The sequence below is a fragment of the Danio rerio genome, chromosome 20 (assembly GCF_052040795.2).
Source record: "Danio rerio strain M-AB ecotype USA chromosome 20, GRCz13ab, whole genome shotgun sequence".
NCBI lineage: Eukaryota > Metazoa > Chordata > Actinopteri > Cypriniformes > Danionidae > Danio > Danio rerio.
The window spans coordinates 27,081,007-27,108,420 of record NC_141040.1 but is presented as its reverse complement, the minus strand read 5'-3'; the positions used below and the strand labels follow the sequence as shown (position 1 = coordinate 27,108,420).

The 27,414-nt window shown below is 36.6% G+C and overlaps 2 protein-coding genes and 1 non-coding gene across 23 annotated transcripts in view; 1 reads left to right on the top strand and 2 right to left on the bottom strand.

Moving 5' to 3' along the window:
- ociad2 (OCIA domain containing 2) overlaps positions 1-23,467 on the bottom strand; it is a 30,392-nt gene extending 6,925 nt beyond the window's left edge. Inside the window, exon 1 of the mRNA XM_087297193.1 lies at positions 23,306-23,467. The gene's annotated coding sequence lies outside the window, so the exon portion shown is untranslated. The remainder of the gene's footprint in view (positions 1-23,305) is intronic.
- Positions 1-27,414, top strand: part of dcun1d4 (DCN1, defective in cullin neddylation 1, domain containing 4 (S. cerevisiae)) — a 41,018-nt gene that overhangs the window by 7,649 nt on the left and 5,955 nt on the right. For 2 of the 21 annotated variants that reach the window (XM_087297018.1, XM_087297019.1), the window contains exons 3-9: positions 13,508-13,578; positions 16,291-16,330; positions 17,202-17,289; positions 19,130-19,218; positions 21,126-21,196; positions 21,286-21,377; positions 21,486-21,594. In XM_087297018.1, the coding sequence (XP_087153144.1) occupies positions 17,219-17,289; positions 19,130-19,218; positions 21,126-21,196; positions 21,286-21,377; positions 21,486-21,594 (432 nt within the window). In that variant the 5' untranslated portion in view covers positions 13,508-13,578; positions 16,291-16,330; positions 17,202-17,218. 21 annotated transcript variants of the gene reach the window in all.
- On the bottom strand, positions 4,570-4,684 carry LOC137488748 (U5 spliceosomal RNA). Its single transcript, XR_015519285.1, has one exon. It is a non-coding gene; the product is annotated as a U5 spliceosomal RNA (small nuclear RNA).

The following is a 27,414-nucleotide window of genomic DNA, read 5'->3' as shown; positions in this document are numbered from 1 at the left end:
CAATATAACACCAATCCAGTTGAGACAGTGTGTTGAAAAACCTTGCATGGCACAATGTCATAAACTATGTCTATTTTTAGAGCAAAGAGTATCTTTTGCAATGATATACATCAGGTTTGACAGTCAGGAAAGGATCATAACCTATTTATTGTGGAAAGGACATTGTTGAATTAAAATTTTACCTTGAGAATTTTTTTTTTTACCAATATCTTAAGGACGCACACCGTTCATATTTCTCACTATATGAGAATGCTAATATGCATGAGTGGAGCAAAAATGTTAATTATTTAAGGTGTTTTAACTGTATCCTTCTCTGAAAAATGTACTCGGTCTACCTTACTTTAGCGGTCATATCAAATTAGAAATGATCCTTGACAAGACCTTAGACCTTTGAGTGATTAAAGTGTGCCGATTTCTTGTTTCGACACATATTGTTGTCACCTCTGGCCAACATTCACTCCCTACTCTGATAAATCTTTATCAAACATACTCTGTTAGTACGGAGACACACCCTATGGCTTCAGTGCCAAACGAGTGCTTTAAATCATATGTTATTCTCCTTATTTCCGTTTTATTTCAAATAACAGGCCTATGAATGTTTAAAGTTTTAGGTAAAGACGTCAAATTATGCCCACACATGCAAGCTGACCCACGATCAGACTATTCATTTAACCGGTAAATAAATATAGTGAAATCAGCTTAATCGAGTCATCCCGCTTCACGTAGCCTATTATCCAACCAACATCAGTGTTAGGGAAAAGCTAAATGTTACAATCTAATGTCATTTCAAACAATTACTTAGTTACATTTTAAGGCATTAGTGTAGCCAGAAAAATACCTAAAAAAGATACCAAATTTCACATGTTATTACCATGAAAATTAGTTAAATTTTGGCACGAATAACACGCAACTCAATATGCTATATAACTTTTTTTTCATCATTTTAAATGTAAAAACAAAGATTCATCTTAGGCTATCATAAGTGTTTTTTTCGTGATATTGTAAACATCATAAACCTTTAGGTTGGAATGACGGGGGTGTTAATAATTAATGACAGAAATAATTTTCGGTTTGAGTGAACAATCCTTTATAAAAATTGTGGGGGGGGGGGGGGGGCACAAACTCTTTCTGAGGGGGCAATGCCCCCCTTTGCACCCCCCAACACCCCCCCCTACACCCCCACCCCCCGTAGCGACAAATCTGACAAGAAAAACCTGAGGCTAACTTGAAGCTCTAAAAGATAATATTCATCAAATGAAATGCAACCAGAGAGCAGTTTTGTGGACTCTGTCACTCTTTAGTATCCTTGTTCGCTCCTGTCATGACAAAATGAATAAAAAGCCCGTCTGGCAGCGTCCACTCCAGCCATAACTCACCTTATAACGTTATCTGTTATCAAGCATCTAAAAATACAGCTTCTGAGATGATGAGCATCTGACAGTCAGGGCTAGAGATGAAACTTCTGCTCAGACAGCCATGTTTACGAGCGAGCTAAATGCTGCATTGTGTAACTATGGTAGACAGACAGTACTGCTACTTCATAGTTGCCTAAATATCATTCTGAAATCCCGCCAAGACTCTTATGTTGTGTTTACACTAGACGCGGAACGCGCGTCAAACCCTGCTTCATTCGCGTGTCAAATTCACTTCAGAACAGACGCGGATTTGCGTGATGGGCAGGGCTTCTGTCTGACCGAAGACTCTAGCTTCATAGCCAAATGGCTAACATGGATTTTATGAAGAAAATAACAGTGTTTATGTGCTTTATGAAGACTAAAAAACAGCTTCGATACGTTTAGGGTCGTGTCTGAGTACACTACATTATTTTAGAGGTGCATCCAGCTGTGAGCTCATAAACTCCTCCAGAAACTTAACCTGGATGACGGAGGCTTTCAGCGGTGCTTCTGACTGAGCCAAGCCGAGTTTGATGAACTGTTGTCGGTGAAGGCTGGAGAATTTCCCTCGGAACACCAACAACAGGTTCTATGTCACAATCACGCCCCCACAAGAGCAAGCTTCTGATTGGTTAACGCGGCGTGAATGTACGCTGAAGTTCAGATTTTCGAATTCGAGAAATTCACGCGAAACGCTCGTTAAGCGCGTCAGACGCGCAAAATGCTCAATTCGCCCCGCGCAATTTGCGCCATTCGCGCGTATCGCGCCGCAGGATGTCTATTCACGCGTTTGCATTGACTTAACATGTAAATCACTCGCACTGGACGCGCGTGCCGCATCTGGTGTGAACGCAGCATCAAAGAGCGTAAAAGAGTAATAAGAGTTGCACATGATATGACGTGAATAAGAGTTAGCTCCCATAGAAATATACATTGGATGTCGCCTACCTACCCTGATGTTGTCTATTTGAAGGAATGCGTCAATAGAGCCGCCATTTTAGTACAGGGTAGCGCTCCCTTGAAATGAACGCTCCTTTTAATTGAGCGCCATCTAGCAGTAACATAATTTAATGACTAAATATTATGACAACTTGTTCAACTTCTTTTATAAATATATACAGGGCCGGCGCTTCCATAGAGGTGACCTAGGCGGCCGCCTAGGGTGGCAGAATAGAGAGGGCGGCGTCCCCGAAACTACCCTCGCCACCCGCGCCCTCATCCGCGTCTAGGGTGGCAGAATAGAGAGAGCGGCGTCCCAGAAACTATCCTCGCCACCCACGCCCACAATTATATCCGCGTCTAGGGTGGCAGAATAGAGAGAGCGGCGTCCCCGAAACTATCCTCGCCACCCACGCCCACAATTATATCCGCGTCTAGGGTGGTAGAATAGAGAGAGCGGCGTCCCAGAAACTATCCTCGCCACCCACGCCCACAATTATATCCGACTCTAGGGTGGCAGAATAGAGAGAGCGGCGTCCCAGAAACTATCCTCGCCACCCACGCCCACAATTATATCCGCGTCTAGAGTGGCAGAATAGAGAGAGCGGCGTCCCCGAAACTATCCTCGCCACCCGCACCTCAGTTATATCCGCGTCTAGGGTGGCAGAATAGAGAGACCGGCGTCCCCGAAACTATCCTCGTCACCCGCACCTCAGTTATATCCGCGTCTAGGGCAGCAGAATAGAGAGGGCGGCGTCCCCCAAACTACCCGCGCCTCAGTTATAATTAGCCGCGTCTAGGGTGGCAGAATAAAAACAAAGCAGCTGCTTTCCATCGCGACAGCAATGAGATTCAATGGACGGCCGATCGCTTTCACTTTAAAATGGCGGAATCCGGGACTGTTGCTCTTGGTCATGAAGACCGGGCGCCAGGCCGTGCCAGTATTCACTGGATGTTGCTCGGCGGCACATTTCGAGCAACAAACACGTAATATTTCTCGCGATATTGTGTTTATGTACGCAAACCGCAAGGAACTACAGCACAGATGGGCCCGAGTGAAGCTTCACCAAGCGGACTTCATGAGATTGGCGTGGCTCCACTCGTACCGTCGGTATTGAACTCACATTGGTCAAGTACAAACAGCAACACCGAGCGAACTGACAACGCTGATTGAGAGCACACGAGCTTTATAGGAATGCAGATGCAAATTTTTACAAGGCACGTCACTGCTGTCTCGTTGTCATGGCGAGCGTTGAAGAGGGCTCACCTGATTGGAGCACACAGACTCGGGAATCTGTGTCACGGCCAGTTGCCGTCTGCCGTACACAAACATTATATTTAATATATATATATATATTTTTACATTTTTGGTGCTGTGTAACATTCTGGGATGCAGTAGAATATGGAGACAGATGAATATAATAGGGAATATGCCGAGCTAGTGTTGTTCCCATATACTTATAAACTTCCGTTTTTTTTATTTTATACGGTTCCTTTTACAACATTCATGTTGTAATGTAATTAAAATACATTTAGTTAAATAAAATTAGGCAATTATTTAGTTGTTCAAGCTTAAAACGAGACAAGGCTGTTTACTCGCACTCGCCCGTCAGAATCGGCAGATTTTTGGTAATTTGATAATGATATTTTCAGTTTGAGTGAACAAAAAATTGGGGGGTGCAAACTATTTCTGAGGGGGAAATGCCCACCGGCACTTTATTTTGACCTATTCATAAACCAATTATTACCAACATAAGACTATAGCTGCGTCCCAAATGGCACACTATACACTATGCACTCATGCACTATGTACTATGCATTATAGTCGCTATAATCACTCTCGTAGGAGAATTTTGCTTTCACCATCCAAAATAAATAAAGTTATTCAACATGTGCGTCCGATAGCTCCACCCCTTCCGCTACGTAAGCAAACCTACGGTCGTTGAGTGCGTGAAGTGTCCATCACTCCACACTTCATTTTAGCGGCTGAATAAGTGCATCATCCGGTTAATTAAAGTGCACTTATTAGTTTTAGAGTTTTCAGTGTGAACACACTACTTACACTATTTATCCTACAAAAGGGTGTAGAATAGTGCATAAGTATGCGATTTGGGACGCAGCTTAAGCTCGGTTACTTTCTCATGAATTCTCATTAAGAAGCACTTTGTCGACTCTACTTGAGCGCATCAGATTCATTATACTTGTATAGTCCTGTCTATCATTGAAACCAACGTGTGGCCCCGCATGAAGCAGGGCATCAAAAAATTAGGTAATACTCATTGTGTTCCTCCCCACGGAAATCTTTAGTAAAAGGCGAAAGATTTATACGATCTGAGGTGAAACATGAGTGTATGACATTCACGTTAAAGGGTTCAGTGCCGCACTAACCAAGACACCAACATCAGTGACGGTAAGTACAAAATAGACTATTGTCAAACTGTACCAACCAACTTAATGCACAACAACAAACAACTAAATCCACAATACTTCATATCTAACATGCAGTAAAGCAAATAAAGCACTGAATATAGTACTAAAAGTTGGTTAAAAGTTAAGAGTGCATTGCATCATGGGAGCTCAAACAACGCGTGTCCGAGTTTGTCACGTGACTGTCTTTGAAAATCTCACACACGTTATTCTCTTCGGTTTTCACGCTTTTTTGTTTTAAAGCTATTCGCTAGATCGGAACTGAAGACAAAACACCTTGACATCCTATACAACTTATTACAAACTAACATTTTATGTTCAACAACTTTAAAATCCCTCTAATTCTTTTATAACAAATGGAACTATGCCTAAATGAATATTTTCATAAAGCGTAAATGTCGACATAAAAGTATAACCTGTGTTCCCTTTTTTATGCGTGTATATTTTATGCACTCGATATATTTCAAAATTCAAACGTGCTCCTCCGGTTTAACTGTATTTCAGTAAATTCTGTCTGCACATCTGGCGACACCTAGTGGCCATATCATGTACTCTTGCTATAACCCAAATCAACAAAATCAACAAGTGGACTACCTAAATACAACCAAGATGAATGTCTATGGCACAGCTGGAGTAGGATGATAAATGTAACTGGATTATATTTTACCAAAGTCCCATCATGATGCCAGAAAACAATTCTAGTATTTACTGTTTGTTCTATTTGCTTTCCATGACATATTAAAGCCATTTATTTATCACACTGCTAGCTGATTTGCTCTAACTTGAAAGTGATTTACCTACTATGGTGTAAAATACAAAAAGCTAGAAGTATGAGGTAAAATAGATTTTCAAGATATGCTCCTTGAAACCAAAATCTCAACACCAATGTACACAATGTACACCAAAACACCAATACTCTGATAATTACACTTGAACTCTATGAATGCATTGATTGATAAATAGCCCCGCTTGGTATTTCATTCATTCATTTTCATTCGGTTTAGTCCCTTTATTCATCAGGGGTTGCCACAGCAGACCTTCTTGCTGTGAGGCAACAGTGCTAACCATTCACCCCCATTTTTCATTTATTTATTACATTTATTGTTTTTTACTGATTTATTGCTATGGTTGCTATGTTTAAAAAGAAACTTTAATACTATACACACACACACACACACATACACACAAATATATATATATATATATATATATATATATATATATATATATATATATATATATATATATATATATATATATATATATATATGTATGTGTGTGTGTGTGTGTGTGTGTGTGGTGTATAGATTTCAAGCAATTCAAAATGTAACTTACACCTTCTTGCCATGTCATAAAGTGAAATAAATATTAATACACATTAGGAAAGATCAAAAAGCCAACATTACACAACAAAAATGTCAAAAATTGTAACCAAAATGAAAATAAATAAAAATATTTCTGCAGTGGCCACCCCTGATATAAGGAATAGGCCTAAGGAAGGTGAGTTGTATCTAAAAATAACACTGATTTAAGCAATGTGAGACGAGTAAATGGGGGAAAATATTATTCACATAAAAGCTGCAGGGAATGTTTAAAGATAGTTCACCCCAAAATACCAATTTGCTGTTATTTTACTCCCCCTCAGCAATTTAAGGTGTAGGATATTCATGAGAAGCATGATCCTTGATGATTCATAAAATGCAAGTCAAAAACACCTTGAGAAACACATTGACAATACATTAAATTCTTATTAAGCGAAACAATCAATCTGTGCAAGAAACTGAACGTTATTACAAGATTATTTGTATTGATCCACTGCCTCTGATGTTACTATATAGGGTTCAGCATCCAGGGTTAGCACAAATACTCTTCAAGTCAATCTCAGTTTTAAACAGTGTTAGTTTACATGTGAGTAAGTGTCCTTGGATGTGCCTTTATGTGATAATAATTTTGCTCTTCATGTTGTCAAAGCTGTGGATAAAAAGTAATAATGCTGTAAATAATGTTCAGTTTCCTGCACTGATCAAACAATTAGCTTTATGTAAGCCCAGGGCAGTACAATATATCGATTCAGCATCGATATGACAATGTGCACATCCACAGTAGTTACATCGCAAGATATGAGATGTTAAATTGGGATTATAGTTGACAAGGTGACAGAGTTTAGAACACATGAGATTTGTGGAGTCACTGCAAAGTTTAACCATAATGGTGTGAAAGTTTGTCATTTGCATGTGTTGTTAAGGAATATGAATGTGTGAGCATTTCAGTGTTTTAAAAAGTGTCCAGGCAAGGGTGTAGAATTAGCACAGACAGAGTGGAAATGTCTCCACTAATATCCAGAGTAATTCAAATGTTCCCACCAATAATTGAATCACCTCCAAAATAAATAATTCTCTCTCAATTGTCAAACAACAATCAGAAAAAAATGGTTATGGGGTATATGCTGAAGCATGCTGATAGGACTTTTACCAAAAATCGTGATTTCTTGATGTTCGAATTAGTCAGTGTATTTTTCCATCATGTATTATTGTGCAATAAAAAATATTTTATTTTGCTTTTCTTAAAAAAAAAATAAATAAATAAATAAACATCACCAATATTTTAAATGTTTAAACTGTAAACTGTAAATACTATTACCACAATTGCAAAAGGAAAACCGAATATTTCATTAATCACATATTTGACAATTTTAAATATTTTAATCTTGATTTCATTGGTAACATGTGATGTTAGCATGTAGCAAGTAGAATGTTTGGTTAAAAAGTTGTAAAACTCTAAATTGTGACTGTCAATTCAGTTCCAATTTAGTAACTACACATTAGGATTTTTCTTGCCATGATTTATTATTATTTCTGAACATTAATAAATTCATCCATGACAGTGTTGACAAACAATAACAAACTTTTTATTCCCTAAAATTGAAACATTCAATCATTTATGTTCGGCAAAAGCTGAATTATAAAAAATAAATATGTTTTCTATAAGATACTGTAAATAATTGCTGTTTTTAAAGCGCTTTGTTCCTTCATTTTTTTTTAAATGTAAAATATACCTGCAATAGCTTCACCCATATTGCTTTTGATGCATATAACAATCTTTACAATAACTGTAGTGTTGTCACTATGCTGGAATTTACAACTTTGAGATGACACCTTCAAAAAATATCAGCATTCCATACATTTTCTATATTTTGTGATTTAAAAAATCTTAATGTTATTATTATTAGCCTATTTAATGCATCCGAGCCAATATGGACATTAGCATTTTATACACATTTTTGAATAGCAGATTTTCTTTGCATATTAGCCCACTTGTTAGTGGTAGATAGCTACTACATTACCATTTATAGCCTATTAAAAACATGTTTTATTCGTTTATTTTGCATATATTTCCAGAAGTTTGCATTAATTTCTCTGCAAAGTAAAATCATGTAAGTTTACCTTTGCAGCATGAGACATGGTTGATTTAATGTTATTTTCTATGTTACTAATTGAATTTTATTTATTTAAATAATTATTTATGTTTTTAAAATAGTGAAACAGAATGTGTGAGGTTCAGTTTTTGTACTCTGAAGTCCCCACCAATATCAAAAGCAACTCTGCGCCCTCGCATTCAGGTACAATATATGCATCTGAGGATTTTTTGACTCTAAAGCGCAGTGATTATCTATTCTTGTATATATATATATATATATATATATATATATATATATATATATATATATATATATATATATATATATATATATATATATATATATATATATATATATCTGATCTTTTTTCATATGATGTGGGAATGTGGAAAAATACAAAACATTTTGGAATGAGGTCTGTGTTATCTTATCTAAAATTATTGAGTACCTGTACCGGTGAATCCTTCCATTTTATTTCTGAGCGACAATTATATATATATATATATATAGACTTATTATTATTATTATACGTACAGGTTGAAAAAACAATATATTAACTCAACTATCCCCCTCCCCTATCCAATGAATAGAAGTTAACAGAAAAACAAAAAACAAGGGAGTGTATCAGGTATAAATTATACAAAATAACTTAAAGCAATCATTCTGGATCCTGATCATGATCCCATGTTTTTATTTATTTATTTTTTTGCAGAAGTTAAGCCAACCTGCCAAACTGCTTTTAGGAGCTTGGTGAAATGCAACGTAGAATTGTCGCTCAGAAATAAAATGGAAGGATTCACCGGTACAGGTACTCAATAATTTTAGATAAGATAACACAGACCTCATTCCAATATGTTTTGTATTTTTCCACATTCCCACATCATATGAAAAAAGATCAGAGTTCCTGGTCAAGACATTTATCACAGAGAGGACTAAAGAAAGCATTGATTTGATGGCTTTTGGGTGGGGTCCAGTAGGTTCTATGACAAAAGTTATAGTGAATTGGGGATTTTTAGATGAAGTAAAAATGTTCAGCCATACTCTTTCCCAGTCTGTGACACCCTCTTCTAGTTGACAGTCAGTTTCCCATCTGCGCTGTATAGCTAAATGCTTTGCTGTAAGGCCTTTCTGTAAACCCATGAGGTAAAATGATTAGTAGGGGACAGATCAAACCAAGCAATGGTTGGATGAGTGGGAAGATCGTCCCCTCAGGGAACTTCATAGGCCTTCATGGTCGATCTTAATCACAAAAATAAAAACTTATATGTCATTAGAACCAGAAATATCTTTTAGCATATACATGCCTTTCTGCATCCATTTCCTTGAAAGAAATGGTGCACCACAATATTGAAGATCATTATTATCCCAAATAGGTGTATGGATGTGCCATTTATGTGAATGATGAATGTCTTTTTCCATCATATTGCCAATTGGACCAAAAGCTTGCACACACTGTTTGTTTAATTTAGATTATTCGCTTGTTAAGTGTGACGTCACGCGGAGCAGCTTCCGGGTCCAAACGCTCTATTCAACTATATGGGGAGATTCATGAAATGGTAATAATAAACGTTTACAAAGCGATTTAATACTTTAGAAAGTCACGATCGCAATATATATGTCCATGCCTAATATCCGATAGCCAGAAAGTGATTCATTGTTTTATAAATTGTTAAAATTTTGGTATTTGTTATGCAGCAAGCCCAGAGATTGTTGTGTACACTATGACTTTATGTAAAATTATCTTTAATGTGTGATAGGAATAAAAAGTGATCATAAACGAAAGATTTCTCCACTCAAGTGAATGGCGGCTTGGACCCAGAAACAGTATTACATACGTCACAAACACGTCATCACTTAACAAGTGGATTTTATGATGATTTATGCATGAAAGTCATCCCAATCAATCTAAATTAAGGAATTCTTTTCAAATAGAGCTACTTAAATCGTCGGGTGAAATTGTAATCATATTGCAATACATTAGAGAAGAATAAAGGACTAAATATTAAAATCTAAGATTTCTCCAATATCATGCACCCTTGCCATCAGTGTGTTGTCAGGAAGCAAAGGTATTAATTTTATTTTCCCTATATATTTTTTTCAACAATATTAGCCATTTGTGTAAAATAGACCATTTGACACTGGGCACTGTCCATGTTTTCTTGTATTACCCTGATATACACACAAACAGACATGAAAATTTGCAGCAATATGCCCTAAATGCTCAATTCTGTCATAACATTGAATTTAATGCCTGCGAGGTTGCCCTGTACACTCTTTTGTGTTCATCAGATATAAGTCATAACGTGTTATAATATAAACAACATGAGAGTAAGAAAATGATGTTTTTGGGGCGGTGAACTCCCCCTTTAAACACAATGGCTTACATAATTGGGGTTCCTGCTCCTTGTGATGTTTTCCATTCACTTTCGCAACTTTTCAAAGAAATGTTTTGGACGACAGTAGCGCACAATTAACCTAAAGCAGTCGCCTCGTTCAGTAGCCTAATGTTTTTAACTGTATTTTCCCACCATTGTTTTGTTAGCCCAAGTGTGCTCTGTGTTGGTGTACAGCTGAGCCAATAGCATGTCATCGTGGGCTGGCTTTCTTCTATGCACGAGGAAACTATCGTAACTGATGGGTGTAGACATACTTCTAAGCCAATCACGAACGGCGAGAGGTGGGGTTGTTGAAGCATTTCAACCAATCACGTCGGTTAAGAGGCGGGATGTACACAATGTTTCTGGCGCACTGTATTTGACACTCCTCTCGACCAATCATGGACACGAGTGGGCGTGGCCACTGAAAATTTCGGCCATCTAAATCATTTGTGGGCATGTGTAATGTTGACGTGTCCCGCCCACTGGCCGGTCTGCAGACTCACACAAATACAGTTGTGTGTTTCATAAAAATGCACTCAGATGCGTCAAGTAAGTACAATAGTACGTTTTCACTGCTATTCGTTTTCTGTCGAGCTGTGATGACAATTGCGTGCTTGCTGCACCCTGACAAGTCGCCGTGACTTCTTTTAAGATGTATGATTCGCTGTGTTGACGCATTTTGTGAGTAAAGTAGCCGTTACCGGAGCATACAGATCACCAGATTGACTCAGAGCTTGCTAGCTGCTCTCTTTGTGTAATTACTCCGATGTTTTGGGCGCTTGCAAGAGACAACGACCTTCGTTGATTATCGTTGCATTTTAGCATTCTGTGCTTGAGTATATACAGCAATCCGAACAAGGTATCTGATCCTATTTACACAATACACTTGTACACTAATTACCTTTAATACCCAAATAACCTTAAGGCATCCATCTCCTGACAACTCGAATGACTAATGCAAAGCCACCGACGTGCAAGTGAAAGGTTGTTGTTTTGAAGCTAATCTGCTCAGTTTTTTTTCGAGAAAACTGCGGAAAAATGACAGGGGGTGAAAATTGTGACGCAGTTGTGTAAAAATTTAGTGCTTGCAAACACGTCGAGTGTGATCTGGCGCATTACTGTACGTCCCCTTAAAAGACAAACTGCGTATCGTTGTGAAAGGCTGTCTTTTTTAAAGATAGAAAATCTTTTTTGCAGCATTTGGGTCGCATTCATCAGTTGGGGAGAGTACCGATTGAAATTATGATTTGGGGAATTCTGGGAAATGTGGTTTATTCAGCCGACCCGTGTCGTTGGCAGACGCAGGCGTTGTTTGTCATTAGACTACATTCCCCAGAAGCTCGCACACTCTCTAGATACTTTGTAAAGTCGTCGCAAGTTATGCGTGTATACATATCTATGAGCTTTGTGGCAGAAAATCAGATTTTAAACTGTAGTCAGCGTAAAACTGTGAATGTTTGAAACGTGCTGGTGTGATTTTAACTAATGTTGTGTTTTACAATTTTGGGGGGATTTCATAAAAACTGGCATTCCTGACAACTGCGTCACAGGTTCACAAATGGTCTCGTTTTATGTAGGGTTTGCATTAATGATGCACTGCATTAGATACCGGCAACTGTTTAAATAGTAGACATTTCATCGTACCTGAAGTTAATGCTGTTTCGGGGTCTTGGCTGTTGGCATAGCGTTCATATTCAGAGGCCTGCATCGATACACACAAACACACATACACGTATATATTTCTAGGTCCGATTAGAACGTGTAAGCTCATAATAAGTGTAAATAATCTAATCATATGCTGGCGTCAGTATTAAAGTTTTGATCATTAAGTATGCATTTGGCAATTATTAACCTAGTTTACGTGCTTCCTAAACGACTAGCCTACGTATTAGGGTATGAATATAGTGATTATTGGGTATAATGTTCAATTAGTGAGCTACATACTTGCATGTCAGTGCAAACATATACATAAATAGTTTGACGAATACAAAAAATTACATTAAAACAATGTCTATTACAATGAATAGGCATTTACAATATAAACATTGAATTTGATCATATTTGCCAGTTTTCTTTCCCCCTTATCACATTTAAATATAAGAGATACCTAAAATTAAAATTAGACTCCTTTAAACCCAAGAAAGTTATCCATTAGAGTGCATGAGAACAACTCTTCTTGCAGAAGTGTAATGGGTGTTTTGAAATTTACCTTTGACCTTTCAAAATGCATCTATTTACACTATAATTCCCTTTTTTGGGGTTTTATCAGATTAAGTCCTCTGAATGGAAAAAAAACTGAATCTAACAATAATAATAATCATCATAAAAAAACTTCAAAGCGACATCACGTTCCTTCCTACAAAAACTTTTTATTTCCATCATATCACACACAGCTGATTAATGCACCTTCTGAGTGTTAGGTTTAATACAGTTATTAGAAATATTTGTGGATTTTATTAAATATTATTTCACGAGGTTTGCCTCATATTGTTAATTATCTGTATTTGGGTATAATCTAAAGTCTTGGTCCCACACATTTATTCTGAATATTTTTACAATAATATTCTGATATTAACATGCAAGAGAAAGATGACCTCCACACTGACACCTTCTGTCTTGGTGATGAAACCATACTTGACAGCATAAAGATTATGAATAACAATGTTGGTAGTTGCCTGGCTGTACACACCACGAAGGCACAAAGAACAGTTAAATGTATTCTGGATACATTAGTCTATTAGATACACTTCTGCATCTCACATTGCTTCTCATATTTCTGTCACTCTACCAGCTCACTGGAGCGGACGTTCACCCCCCACCATATCCTCATAGACTGGAAACATGTTAACACAAACACGTACACAAACAACCCTTAAAAACCATGTCCATTTCAGAAGCTTGTATACATGTGTATAAAGTAACAAATGTGTATTTTTATATCTCTGTCATAGATTTCCAGCTGAACTCTCATTTGTCCACACTGGCCAGTATCCACAAAATCTACCACACCCTGCACAGGCTGGTAAGTACAGTATGGACTCTGTTTTGCATGTATTTAAATACCCAGCAGTTATATTGCAAGAGTTAACATTCAAACCTTTATATTATTTAAATCAAGAGGGATTATAGATGGGATTTGGACATGTTTTCATTTTTAGGGTTTTTTTGTAGCAGGTTGTGACTTTCAGAATATATTTGCTCTAAGGTCCAAACCACAGTTTGCCAATGTTGCAAGATCAATTTGTGTGTTGTTTACAGTTCAAACTTGGTTGGTTTGGTGTGATTACTCTTTTAGTGTAGTTCATGTGAGTATGTGTGGAAGCTGCCATACATACCTTAGTGTGGACCAAATAAGTGGACCGAGACCACTGAAAATATGAGTTTTGGGTTCACTTCTAGTTTATCTTTGCTTTTTGAATGAAATATGAACACATGTAGGCGATTTCGGACACAGCCAGTGTGTTAAGATGTGACCATAAAAAGCATTGTATGTTCAAGCTAGTTATGTGTTCTCTTCATAGTTGAAATTACAGCCTGTTACAGTTCAGTACAGATGTCAGAAAGGCATCTTGTTTGTTTGTGGGATGAAGGAATTTCTGCCAGTGTTTTGACTTTGCATTTTAAGCTCTGATAAAAAAAAAATATATATAATAATAATAATAAAAAAACCCACCACACACACACACACATACAATGAGCAACTCCAACAAGCAGAATTTTATTGCATGTTTGTTAAGATCTGTTACAATATATACAGTTGAAGTCAGAATTATTAGCCTCCCTGAATTATTAGACCGCTTTTTAATTTTTTCCCCAATTTCTGTTTAACGGAGAGAAGATTTTTCCAACACATTTCTAAACATAATAGTTTTAATAACTCATTTCTAATAACAGATTTCATTTATCTTTGCCATGATGAAAGTAAATAATATTTTACCAGATATTTTTCAAGACACTTTTATACAGCATAAAGAGACATTTAAAGACCTAACTAGGTTAACTAGGCAGGTTAGTGTAATTAGGCAAGTTATTGTATAACGATGGTTTGTTCTGTAGATTGTCGAAAAAATATTGACTTTATTCTAAAATGCGGAAGTGCGCCTGTTTTCGCGATTGTCTTAGAACTTCCGATTCAGTCGCCTATGGGAGAAATGACTAGGAATAATAAACGGCAGAAAACGGTCAAACTACTTGCTCTACAAACAAATGTTTGCATGACTACACAGACCAAGTAGAATAATATAACAAGAAAATATCAAATTGCAACATCAAGCAGCGTAATGAGCAGTTTTTAATGTCTAAAAATGAATGGCTAATAAGGGCTAATAATTCTGACTTCCACTGTATATGATGAAATCTATTTTCTCTATCTTTAGGTTCATACATAAAAATAACTGCATATATGCTAGGCAAATCACAAATGAATGATAATAATTTAGTTAACTTAATTTAAGTACAAGTGTGAATGGTAGTTTAGTTAAAGATTATTTGGTAAACCCATTTTAAAATAAATGGACAAATTTCTCTAAAACATCAGATGTTTTTTTTTTTTATATGTCTTATTTAAACCTTTTTAACATCAGATGTTTTTTGAAGGATTTTGCCAAAGTTGAACTTGCTGGAAGCTTGTTTCTCCCACAGATTAAAGAAAGAATGAAATTATTACAATGAAGATGATGATAATAGCAATAATAATTGGTATCTTTTATAAATTCTCACTAATCATAATTTAGCTCATGATTTTACTTCTAATTTCTTTTCCAGTTTTTTTTTTTTTTTTTTTGCTGTAATAGTGAGTGAACTTTTTGCAATCCTGAGTTTATATCTCACAAAGCTATATTTTGTCTTAGAATCTTTTCTCTAAATTGTGAAAAATAATCAGAATTTTTATCATGTGAAAAATTTATTCAAAAGAATTCTAAGAGTCTAAGGAACTCAAAAACTGGAATTTAAAGTTTGTGCTTTATGACAATAAGATATGAGCAAGCATGTTTTTTTATTCGTATACATTTAAAAAATGTGTTAATATGAATTAGAATAGATCATAGACAATTTATAGTTCATAGGTCTAGATGGAATCTGCAGACTTTTTCCCCATAAATCTGCCCTGAATTTGGTAAAAAAAAAAAAAAAGTGAAATAAAATGCAGTATATGTTGAATAGTAAAATCTAATAAATACAGTTGAAGTCAGAATGATTAGTCCTTTTTTTATCATTTCCCAAATGATATTAACAGGGCTATGCAGTGGCGCAGTTGTAGTGCTGTCGCCTCATAGTAAGAAGTTCGCTGGGTCGCTAGTTCGAACCTCGGCTCAGTTGGCGTTTCTGTGTGGAGTTTGCATGTTCTCCCTGCGTTTGCATGTTCTCCCTGCGTCTCCCTGCGTTTGCATGCGGTACAGGTGAATTGGGTAGGCTAAATTGTCCGTAGTGTATGAGTGTGTGTATATGTATATATATATATATATATATATATATATATATATATATATATATATATATATATATATATATATATAGTTGAAGTCAGAATTATTAGCCCTTTTTCTTTTCACTTATTACAAAATTATCACAGAATTGTGCTCTACATTAGCTTGTTTCCAGAACATGACAGCAGATGCAATGGTTACAAGACAATAAGTTGATCAGCCACCAATTTCATGTTTGCTTTCTTCTTTTAATGATGCAGTGCTGATCTGTAGATTGTTGTTCGAATAGTGTTTCTTTCTGGCTATAGAACCTGACAGAGGACGTCGGACCAGAGTCTCACGGTACAGGTAGTGACTTGACCTTGCATGCTCATTCGTTACATTATCTTAGCACCTAATGTCAAACATCATTGTATTGTTTATTTAGAAATATGATTCATTTAATTGTGCTGTTTTTTCACCATATGTTTTACTTTACTTTTTCACTTCAAGTGTGAACTAAGCAGAAAATAGAAACCTGAATCATATATTTTTTTTATATATCACATCATTCATATATATATGTATATATATGTGTGTGTGTGTGTGTGTATATATATATATATATATATTGTCATACATTCTGGTGCATTTAAACAAAATAGATTTATTAAACAGATATTTTTTATTAAAATAATATTTTAGTCACAGAACATCTTTAAAAATAGAAAGATCATGCGTTTAAAATCATGCTAAAAGAATGTAACATAATTTAACTCTTTTACAGTTTTTATTTAATATTTTTTCCTATTTTCTATCATTTTCGACCATTATCAAGTTATTTTGTTAGATGAGCTCCAGATTTGGTTTAGCACTGATTAATGTATATGCACAAAAATAATATTATATAGCTTCCTATAGAAAATGTTAATTTGAATGAGAGAGATGTGAGTGGTATACTCGTATATGTTAAGCACTGTTTAGCTTTCTTTTTTGTACACTAAAATTCAGAGGCATTTTTTTTAACTGCAGCCTATGTGAGCATCTTACCAACCTCAAACATTTGAAAGGTAGTGTATTTTGACCCTAATGCTCTTATTCGTCCCCCGTAGCATTCACAGTGTGCTAGGTGTTAACGTTAACAGTTTACAAGTGTACTATAAAATTAGGACATTACACTTAAGAAGAGAGAATGACTGAAAAAGGGAGATAAAAATAATTATCTCTCCTGCTTTTCCAGCCTGCTGCTCCAGAGCCATGCCCCCAAGGAAAAAGAGGAGACCCACTGCTGGAGATGACCTGTCTGCTAAGAAGAGCCGGCAGGATAAGTATGCTCAAATAAAATAACATTGACCTTTTTTATATATCCATTTCTCCAGCTTTTCATTTCCCCTTTTTCTCTTTAAAAAAAAAAATTTAGGAAAAAAACATGATTAAAAATTATAAATAAAATTAAAAAAGGGGGGTAACAAAGCGGTTGTCATGGGGGTTACAAAATTTACAATACATTTGAAGCACATGATCACATATTGTTTACAATGACAAACTCAGTCAATTTTACCAATACTTGTACTTTTTTATCAAGTCTGAGTTTAAATGTCAGTCTCTTCATACAGTGCATTTCTATTACAATTCCTATCCATTGACCTCTTGTTGAAGGATCAACCTGAAACTATTTTTGAGTACTGACTTTTTTGCTTCTTACCAAAAAAATTTTTCAGTAGTTGGAAGAATTTCTGGCATTTTTTCAAGTTATTATGTGATACACTAGTAGTCCAATTCTTCTCTAGTTATCTTTTTTATCCAGCTATTCATTTTAGTCCATTTTCCATCTTTTTTTTATTCCCTCACACACACACACACACACACACACACACACACACACACACACACACATACAATGATACAACATTTATTTTATCAGATGGATAGAACTGTTTTTGTGAAGAACTCAATGTTTGGGGTGATTTAATACAGGAGTGCATCTACATAAATTATTAAAATGAACTTTAAAATTGATTTTTATGATGGGGGAAACATACAAATGAGAAATAACAAGTGTTTTATATGTGTCTGGTATTAATGGCAGTTGGATAAAAATATTGTAATAGCGTATATGCACACAGACTTTTCATTTCAGCCAGGCAGCCTCAGCTCATCCGGTAAACTCCCTTTCCATTGTAAAATTGCCAGGTTTAAGGTCTGATTTCTTCACAAATCAGTGATCATCACTGCCTGATAGATATATGATATGAAGTGGGTCTCAGACCGGACAAGAAGCACTGCATTTAATCCATTTCCCCTGCCATGTCTTTAAAATATGACAGTTTATTTTGCCCCAGTATTTTCAATGGAGTTTCTGCGCTAACCTGCTGATACTGACTGCGGTTTTCTTCTTATTTCACAATTGAACAATTAATCGAATGCTTAAGTCTCTTTAACTGAATGTATTGTTATTACATTACAACATCAGTGCTGTAAAAGGAACCTTATGAAATTAAAAAATAGTCACATTAAGCTTTCACTGGAAGTTTATCATTGGCTGAAAAACACTAGCTGTGCATATAGCCCATTGTGTCCATATAGTCACTATGAAATCTAATTGAATTAGTCCTTGTTAAAGCAGTTTCTTGTGCCTGCATGCTTTAAACTCATTTCATGTTTAACAGAGAGAAAAAGAAAGGGGAAAAATTGCAACTAATAAACTTTAAATCCAGAATTATTCAACTTTGCCATTAGTCTACAAGCTCCTGGTCAACAATAAGTCATATCTGACATTGCAGATCCTGCAATGTGCGCATCTGCAATAGTTGTATTGCATTATCGATGCTGAAACGATATATTGTGCAGCCCTAACACACACGCTCATTCATCTACCCAGCCTTTAATTGAGTAAGTCAACTAGGATTCTGTCAGATTAGTTAGGAAATTCAGCATTTATCCATGACAGAAACAGATCTCTACAGTAATGTTAAAAGAAAGTTGCATAACTTTTATAACTGCTAATTGTACCACCAGATCTGTGTTTGTGTGGGTGGATTTCTGCCCTCAGAGCATGTGTCTCCTCTTATTTGTATCAGATGCATCATGCTTGTGCCTTAATCTTTGTACAAGTGTGTGCTAATGCGTGTTTAAATAGCGTCGCTTTGTCCTGTCTGTTCTTTTCAGTGTTTACAGAAAACAGGAGGCATTGCAAATCCAGGAAGCCGAAGCTTTTTCTAGCAAGAGATGTTTAGAGTGGTTTTATGAATATGCAGGTATGTGGGCAATATCAGTCATATTTAGTCATTGTGCTATTCTTTGGACTTTTTTATGTAATCTAGAAAAGGTATAATCAGATCAAAATTGGCTGAGTTGATGTAATTTGACTTGATAATGTCTAGAAGGCAGGGAAAATGTCAGCTAAATTTAGGCTACTCTCTGCCATTTAGTTCACTCAGAAAGGAAAAACTACTGTAACTTTACTAACCCTCAGACCACCCAAGATTTTTTTTGTGTTTAGTAGAACGTTAAAGAAATGTTTTAGATGAAACAGTGGAGGTACTGTGGAAACGCAAGTCTATTGGTACTTAGAGAGTCAAAAAACATACACATGCAAAACAAAATAATACCAGTGGCTTCTGATGATGTCTACTAATATTGAGGTTTAATGAGACACTACCAGGGTGGTTTGCCAAACATGTGGATTATATGTAGTAAACATTCCTTTCGATAACATTTGTATATTCTTAATCATGGTGCAGTGGTCTCAAACCTAATTCCTGGAGGGCCGCAGCTCTACCTCCAACTCACACCTGCTTAATAGCCTGTTTCCATTGAGTGGTACAGTACGGTGCAGTACGGGTCACCTTTAGCAGGCTTGTGTTTCCACTGCCAAAGGGGTACCAATAGTAGATTCTGCTCTTCATCTTGGCTTTGTGACTGTTCAACAAGATGACGACAAGTTTTGTTTAAGCTCGGGTTGACCATGGCTGGTAATTATATATATATATATATATTATTATGGTGTAATGTCTCAGCTGTGTTTTAAAAAATAGCGGTTCCTTTGTTTTCATTCTGCTGTTTTTCCACGAACTAGTGATGTATCTCTACAAACCAATTGCCTTCCAAAAGTGTACCCAAAAAGTGGTACGGTACGTATTGTTTTTAGGTACATTGACAGTGGAAGCGGCCATAAAAGTGTACCGTACCGTACTGTACCACTCAGTAGTCTTGAACACCATAATTAGTTGGATCAGCTGTGTTTGATTAGGGTTGGAGCCAAACTATGCAAAGCTGCGGCAATCCAGGAATTGAGCTTTAGACGTATGGTGTAAAGAGTTAGTTCACCATAAAAAAAACCATTGTTTTATTTTTTTTGTTTTTTTCACGTTTTTCATAACTATTTACTTACAACTGTATCTTCATCAGAAGATAAAACCTCCCCATCAAAAACTACTAATCCAAAATATTTTCAATGTTTCTTTAAATAAAGTAAACTGTGTTCCATTGGCAAAAAAAGTTGTAGCTTTTTACCTAGACATTTAAAAAGAACTCATTTTAGAGCAGTGACATTTTTATCTAAGGTTATCATGCCATAAGAATCTTATACCGGCCCATGCCAACTTCATTCACAAGTTTCTTGTCCTCAGTGTTTGTATAGGGTGCACATTCATGAGAGTTCTGTTCTGCATTTTGCACTTGGTCGTGCTGCTGACATATACCTCGAATACGCCTTGTCATGAATGTGCACTCTATACTGACACTGAGGAAATGAAACCGTTGAATAATGTTGTTATTCTTGGTTTATGTGTGCAGAAAATTATTCTAGTAGCTTCATGATATTCCGATTTAACCATTGAAGACACATGGAGTGTTTTGACAGTTTTTGGTATTTTTCTTTGAACTAGACTGGACCACTGCTGTATATGCAGGGCCAGGGAGCTCATTGACATTTCCATTTTTGTGTGAACTAACCCTTTAATGTACACATACTGTACTTTCCTGAGCCTTCTATATATATATATATATATATATATATATATATATATATATATATATATATATATATATATATATATATATATATATATATATATATATATATATATATATATATATATATATATATATATATATATATATATATATAATATATATAAAATATCAAATTGCATTAAAACAGGGTGTGATGACGTGGTTGGACCAGAGGGAATGGAGAAATTCTGTGAAGACATTGGAGTTGAGCCAGAGAATGTAAGAAACTAAACTCATCTCATCTGATTTCATATTTTTGATTCAAAACCATCTCATCAATGCTCAGTTTAATGCATGTTCATATGCAGGTGGTCATGCTGGTATTGGCCTGGAAGCTTGATGCCCAGAGCATGGGGTACTTCACTTTACAGGAGTGGCTCAAGGGAATGGGCTCATTGCAGTATGTCTAGCTAAACACGGATCTTTTATACATCATCTACCATGGTACTATACTACACTTCTTCTTGTCAAAAACATTGACCTTATCCTCTGCTTCTGTCATATGCAGATGTGACTCTACTGAAAAACTCAGGAACTCTCTAGACTACCTGAGGTCCGTCCTCAACGATGCCACCAGTTTCAAACTCATTTACCGATATGCCTTCGACTTTGCCAGGGTGAGTGTGTACACATTAAGACAGATGACTAATGAACACTTATTATCCACTTTAGAAGCTTTATTTGATACTTTAGCAATATTTTCAGCATAATGATTGCCTGTGGCGATACATCGTTCATCGTTCTTCGTTGTTGTTTACTGCATACATGCTGGGTTCATCACAGTCCTTCACTTACAACAGGGTTTGAGACTGCTGAGGGATGCTGCTATTTTGGGTTGTTTCACCTCTTTGTCTGCTCAGCAGAAGTATCTCTTGTACAGATAGTTGAATCTTTTTTTCCATTCCCATGGTATGAATTGTAAAGCGAGTGGAGTTTTGCTGAGTGTAGCTCTTACAGGAGCCATTCGATAGGGCCAGTAAACTGGAGGAATACAAATAAATAGCTTGTCGCAACCTTGAATGGATAACCTGCCATTTGTCGTGTCTTCTAGATCAAACAGAAGAGCTCAGATTTATCTGGGCTCTCGTATAGAGCAATTAGCTCATTCTGCATTATAAAATAGATTTATGCCACTTTTCCACATTATGGTGTTCACCTTATTCTCAGCTGACGAGTGGGCGCTGCCATTTGAATCTTTTTGTCTCGCGACTTTTGGTCACATTCACTTCAATTCATTTTTTGACGTTAACAACTGCTCGTTACGCTGCTTGATGTTGCAATTTAATATTTTCTTATTATATTATGCTACTTGGTCTGTGTAGTCATGCACACATTTGTTTGTTGAGCAAGTAGTTTGGCCATTTTCTGCCGTTTATTATTCCTAGTCATTTCTCCCATAGGCGACTGAATCGGAAGTTCTAAGACAATCGCGAAAACAGGCGCACTTCCGCATTTTAGAATAAGGTCAATAGCACGGTTTGGTTCAGTATGGCTCATATTTGGGGTGTTTTTCCACTGTGTACAGTTCCTAGAGGTCATACTTTTTTGATACCACTTTGGTTGAGGTACCAAGAAACCATAACATTAACAAAATATGATGTGTAAACATTGCAGATACTGAATAGCGGAGAGAATCCTCACCACCTGTGCCACTGGATTTTCTACACGAGACGCTAAAGCTACTAGATTTAAATAAACAGTCAGCAACAGCCGCTCTAGGATTATTTAAAGGACTGATACAAGCAACTTAATGTGGCTGAATCGTGATCAGTAGATGAGGTGCAGATGTTCCGCTTGTTGTGAAACATTTGTTTGACTATTTATAATCTGTTCAGGTGAGGGGAAGTGTGAAATGTGAAAAGACTTGATGCACTTAACTGTTAGTCCCACTCACCTTAGTTGGTTTGTACAAGTCCTAAATACACACAAAGCTGACAAATGAGGTACAAAATTAAATGAACACTCTTACAAAGCAAATGAAAATCAAAACCAATGATCAGTGGCAGATCTCTCTCTCTCTCTCTCTCTCTCTCTCTCTCTCTCTCTCTCTCTCTTTCTCTCTCTCTCTGTATGTGCATTTGCACTCACATACAAGGAACTCCAGGTATGCACAATAACAACGTGCATTCATTCATTTTCTTTTTGGCTTAGTCCCTTTATTTAGCAGGGGTTGCCACAGCGGAATGAACTGCCAACTTATCTAGCATATGTTTTACTCAGCGGATGTACTTCCAGCTGCAGCTCATCACTGGGAAACACCCAAACACACTGTCTTTCTCACAACCATACACACTGTCTCACTCACATACTAAGGCCAAGTTAGCTTACCTGATTAACACTCGGAGGAAACCCATGCAAACACTGGGAGAACATGCACACTCCACACTGAAATGCCAACTTACCCAGTCGAGGCTCAAACCAGCAAACTTCTTGCTGTGAGGCAACTACACTCTACCCACTCACTACCCACTGCGCAACCTCAATAACAACATACTTCTTTAAAATCTTCTTAATGTATTAACATCATAAACAAGTGGCTTAGGAGCAGATCCAGCAGGGGCTGGTTGAGGTAGAGTCAGCGTAGCTGTAAAGCCTGATTTACACTTCTGCATCTGCCCACGGCGTATACCTTGTACGTAGTCGTCTATTTATACTTCTGCATTCTGTTTGTGTGCTGCTCTGACAATAAAACTTTCAAAAAGCAAGCAGACAAATGTGTGAAGGCACTGCCGGACCAACCATGCGTACTTGACGCAGTATAAATTTAGTTTATAAAGTATAAATCAGCTTTAAGGATATGTCTATAAGAGCACCCGCTCTGAGTCTGGTTGAGCTGTGCTGAACCATGCTAAGTACAGAGATGGCAAAAGTAAACACATCTTTTACTCAAGTAGAAGTACAGATGCTCATGTTTAAAACGACTCTGGGAAAAGTTGAGGTACTGACTACACTTCTGTACTTAAGTAAATGTAAAGAAGGACAGCCTAAAAAATGGACAAAGTATCCATACTACTTCCTGTTTTAGTTTCACACTGGCAACTAGACCTAAAAATTGTTGCTAATTTTCAGCAATAAAGTAGCCAAGCAACATAACAGTGTGCAATAATGCAAAACGACATTGCTCAAAAATCTGTGCATCATCATCCTGATCCAAACTTACAGCGTTCAGCTATGTAGTTTTCTGCTTTTAGATCAAAACAAACACCTGCCATTGATGTCTATTCACATGCTGTAAAGAAATGAGGCCTAAATCTTTACAAATAATAAACATCTTCAATTCACACTTAATTTTGTCCAAAACATTTGTTTTTCTTTTGGTATAATAAATAAAATTAAATAGAATTCGGCTAAAGCTGCTTCATTATCTTCAAAACTAAACAAATATATCCCATGTTTTTAGTGTTTCTTTTTTTTAGTATTGTGGATATTTTCTTTCATGGATATAGTCAGTAAAGCTGTTAATACATTTATTCTATGCAAAAAAAACAAAAAATAAATAAACATACACCGTCACAATTACAGCCTTCAGAACTTTTTTTTCATGTGCTAAATTCCTGATGCTTTTTAAAAATCATTTTATTCATTTAAGTCACCCAGTGTGAATGATTTTGATGTAAAATTATTTGTTAAACTAATTTAAGTAAAGACAACAGTAGAGCAGTATAAATAGGAAATAGGAACTGGTTGAAAATAAAATAAATAAATCTCAGTGCATACAGCATACATAATGCCTAGTTCACACTAGAGGATTTTAAACCTGATTTGAGCCCGATTTGGAAGTTAACGAGCTCGCCGACAGATCGGGCTGTGATCGGGAAGAAATCTGCGGGTGCACGGCGCTCGCCGCTCTTTATGTGTGAACTACTGAGCAACGCATCAACGAGGCTCGCTGACGCGTCGCCGACACCTCGCAGACGGAAATCCAACATTCAGCATGCTAAATATTGCAGAGCAGTCGGCCGACTCAACCCCACGTGTGATCAGATGTAGTGACGAGCTACAGCCAATGAGAGAGCATATCAGCATGAGCTGAATGGCTGTGTGTTCAGGAGCTCAGCAGAAACATCTGTGATTGGTCAGAATGGGCATCAGTGCACTCGCTTCATTCTGCGTTAGCACAGACATGAGAGTAGGCTATATTAACAGTGAAACTAGAATTCTGTAACTATTAGAATTACCATACTGCTCATTCTGACCGTTCTCATATAAAACGCCATATTGTCACAACATATTTACATTCACAGCTATTATTGAGATATTAAAATTAGCTTTGAATGTCTGGCATCATATTTAATGACACCATTACCTAAAAATATAATATTGTTTTGGTAATACAGCCTATAAATATGTAGTTAAGATACTAAAACACTTAAAGGTCTTGGCTTTCATTTTCACTTTCAAACAGGAGCTATTTAACAGCACAGAATATGCTGTTTTGTAAGATATCTGAAGTAAATTGATGTTTTTGCCATCAGAAAGTTTTGTTTATGTTAGCAGGAAGTTGCCAGGCAAGAAAATGCACACATATTTAAAGTCACAGTGAAAAGTATCAGACATGCATGCAGTCATTTTAACCAATATGGTAATTTAAGGCAGAAATGCTCAGTTCTTTACTGTTTTGTAATAAAAAAATAACAATGTCAGAAAGAAATACACTGACAGTTAGAAAACGGCAGGGTGTTATAAATAAGTTAGTTTTATTTCAAAGAGTTATAAAATTACAAAAATTAAAAACTCTCTGTGTATCTATCCACTGGAACCTTGCAGATGAGTGATTAATCCGCTGATAAATCAGCTGATTTGACGATGTTTTTAAATGCTTTCTCCAAAGCTTGAAACGCTGTCAGTGATGTCATCAGCACACAAGCAGCACATAGTGTTCAGCTTTTTTCTGACGACTCCTCCCTCAAATTTTCATTGGCTGTGGTTTGGTAGCTTGAATGAGCTGATGGGGAATGAGATGTTGTCAGATCATGTAGTGTGTGACCCCCCTCTTGTGGATCGTTCATGGAGTGTTGCGTAGTGTGAACACCACAGAGATCAAAAGACACAAAGTCAAGTCATGTAGTGTGAACGGCACAGCGATCTGCTGATGTTTAAAATCCTGTAGTGTGAACTAGGCTTAAGGGATTTAACTGTTTTAGTTCTAACTGTACAAATGTTGACAATCAAAGGCATTCGTTTTGTGCAGTGACAAAAAATAATATAGATCACGCCACCAAACATGAAAACTAAAGCAACAACCATGGTTTAAAAATCGAAGGAGTAGAAAGAACAGATATTTGTGTAAAAATATAAGAAGTAAAAGTCAAAGGTTGCCAAAAAAATGTGTGGAGTAAAGCACTGACACCAGAAAAATCTTCTTAAGTACAGTTACAAAGTGTTTGTACTTAATTACTTCTCATCTCTGGCTAAGTACCAAGTCGTACCATTGAATGGAAAAAGCACTACTATTAAAATCCATATCTAAAGTATTTTTGCTTTTAAATAAAGAATGTAAAAAATGTTATAATGATGTCAAAATGTACTGACAATAATTTCAGCCCTTGCGGGCTTGTTAGAGTTAGTTTACCCAAAAATGAAAAATTCTGTTTGTAACTACTCACCCCCATGTCGTTTCAATCCCCTGAGACCTTCATTCATCTTTGGGACACAAATTAAGATTTGTTTATATGAAATCTGAGAGCTCTCTGATCCTCCATAAAAAAACAATTGTCCCGAAGTGCAGAAAAACAACCAAAAATTCAATCCAATTCACCTTTATTTGTACAGCGCTTTTACAATGTAGATTGTGTCAAAGCAGCTTCACATAGAAGATCATAGTAAACTGAAACAGTGGGGTTCAGCTTTCAGAGGGTAAGGTCCGTTCAGTTTAGCTCAGTTCAGTGTGGTTTAATAGTCACTACTGAGAGTCCAGACACTGAAGAGCAATCTATAGATGCGCAGCTCTATCCCGAACCATGCAAGTCAGTGGCGACAGCGGCGAGGAAAAAACTTTACCAATTGGCGAAAGTGAAGAATTAAAAAACCTTGAGAGAAACCAGGCTCAGTTGGGCACGACCATTTCTCCTCTGGCCAAACGTCTTGTGTAGAGTTGCTGTCAAGGCGCCGGAAAGCTGGACCTCAGCGAAGACTAGTCTGTCCCTGGAGGGTCACAGGAATCAGTCTCATGCTCTCCGCTCAACTATGACCACCACAGCAGCTGCTCAAGATACGGCCTGGTCCAGGATATGGAAACCCTGGGATCATCTTGTCGCTGGTCTTGGATCAAATCAGTGGCCCTGCAGAGTCTGAGGTCCTCGGAATGAGTTTCCCCAGGTGGAAATAGAGAATAAAGAGAATATTTAGCGTAGCTGCTGTTCATAGTGTATATAAACGAGATGCAGAAACCTGCGTTTCTGCACCTTCATGTATCATACCACTAAGTGATGCACTGA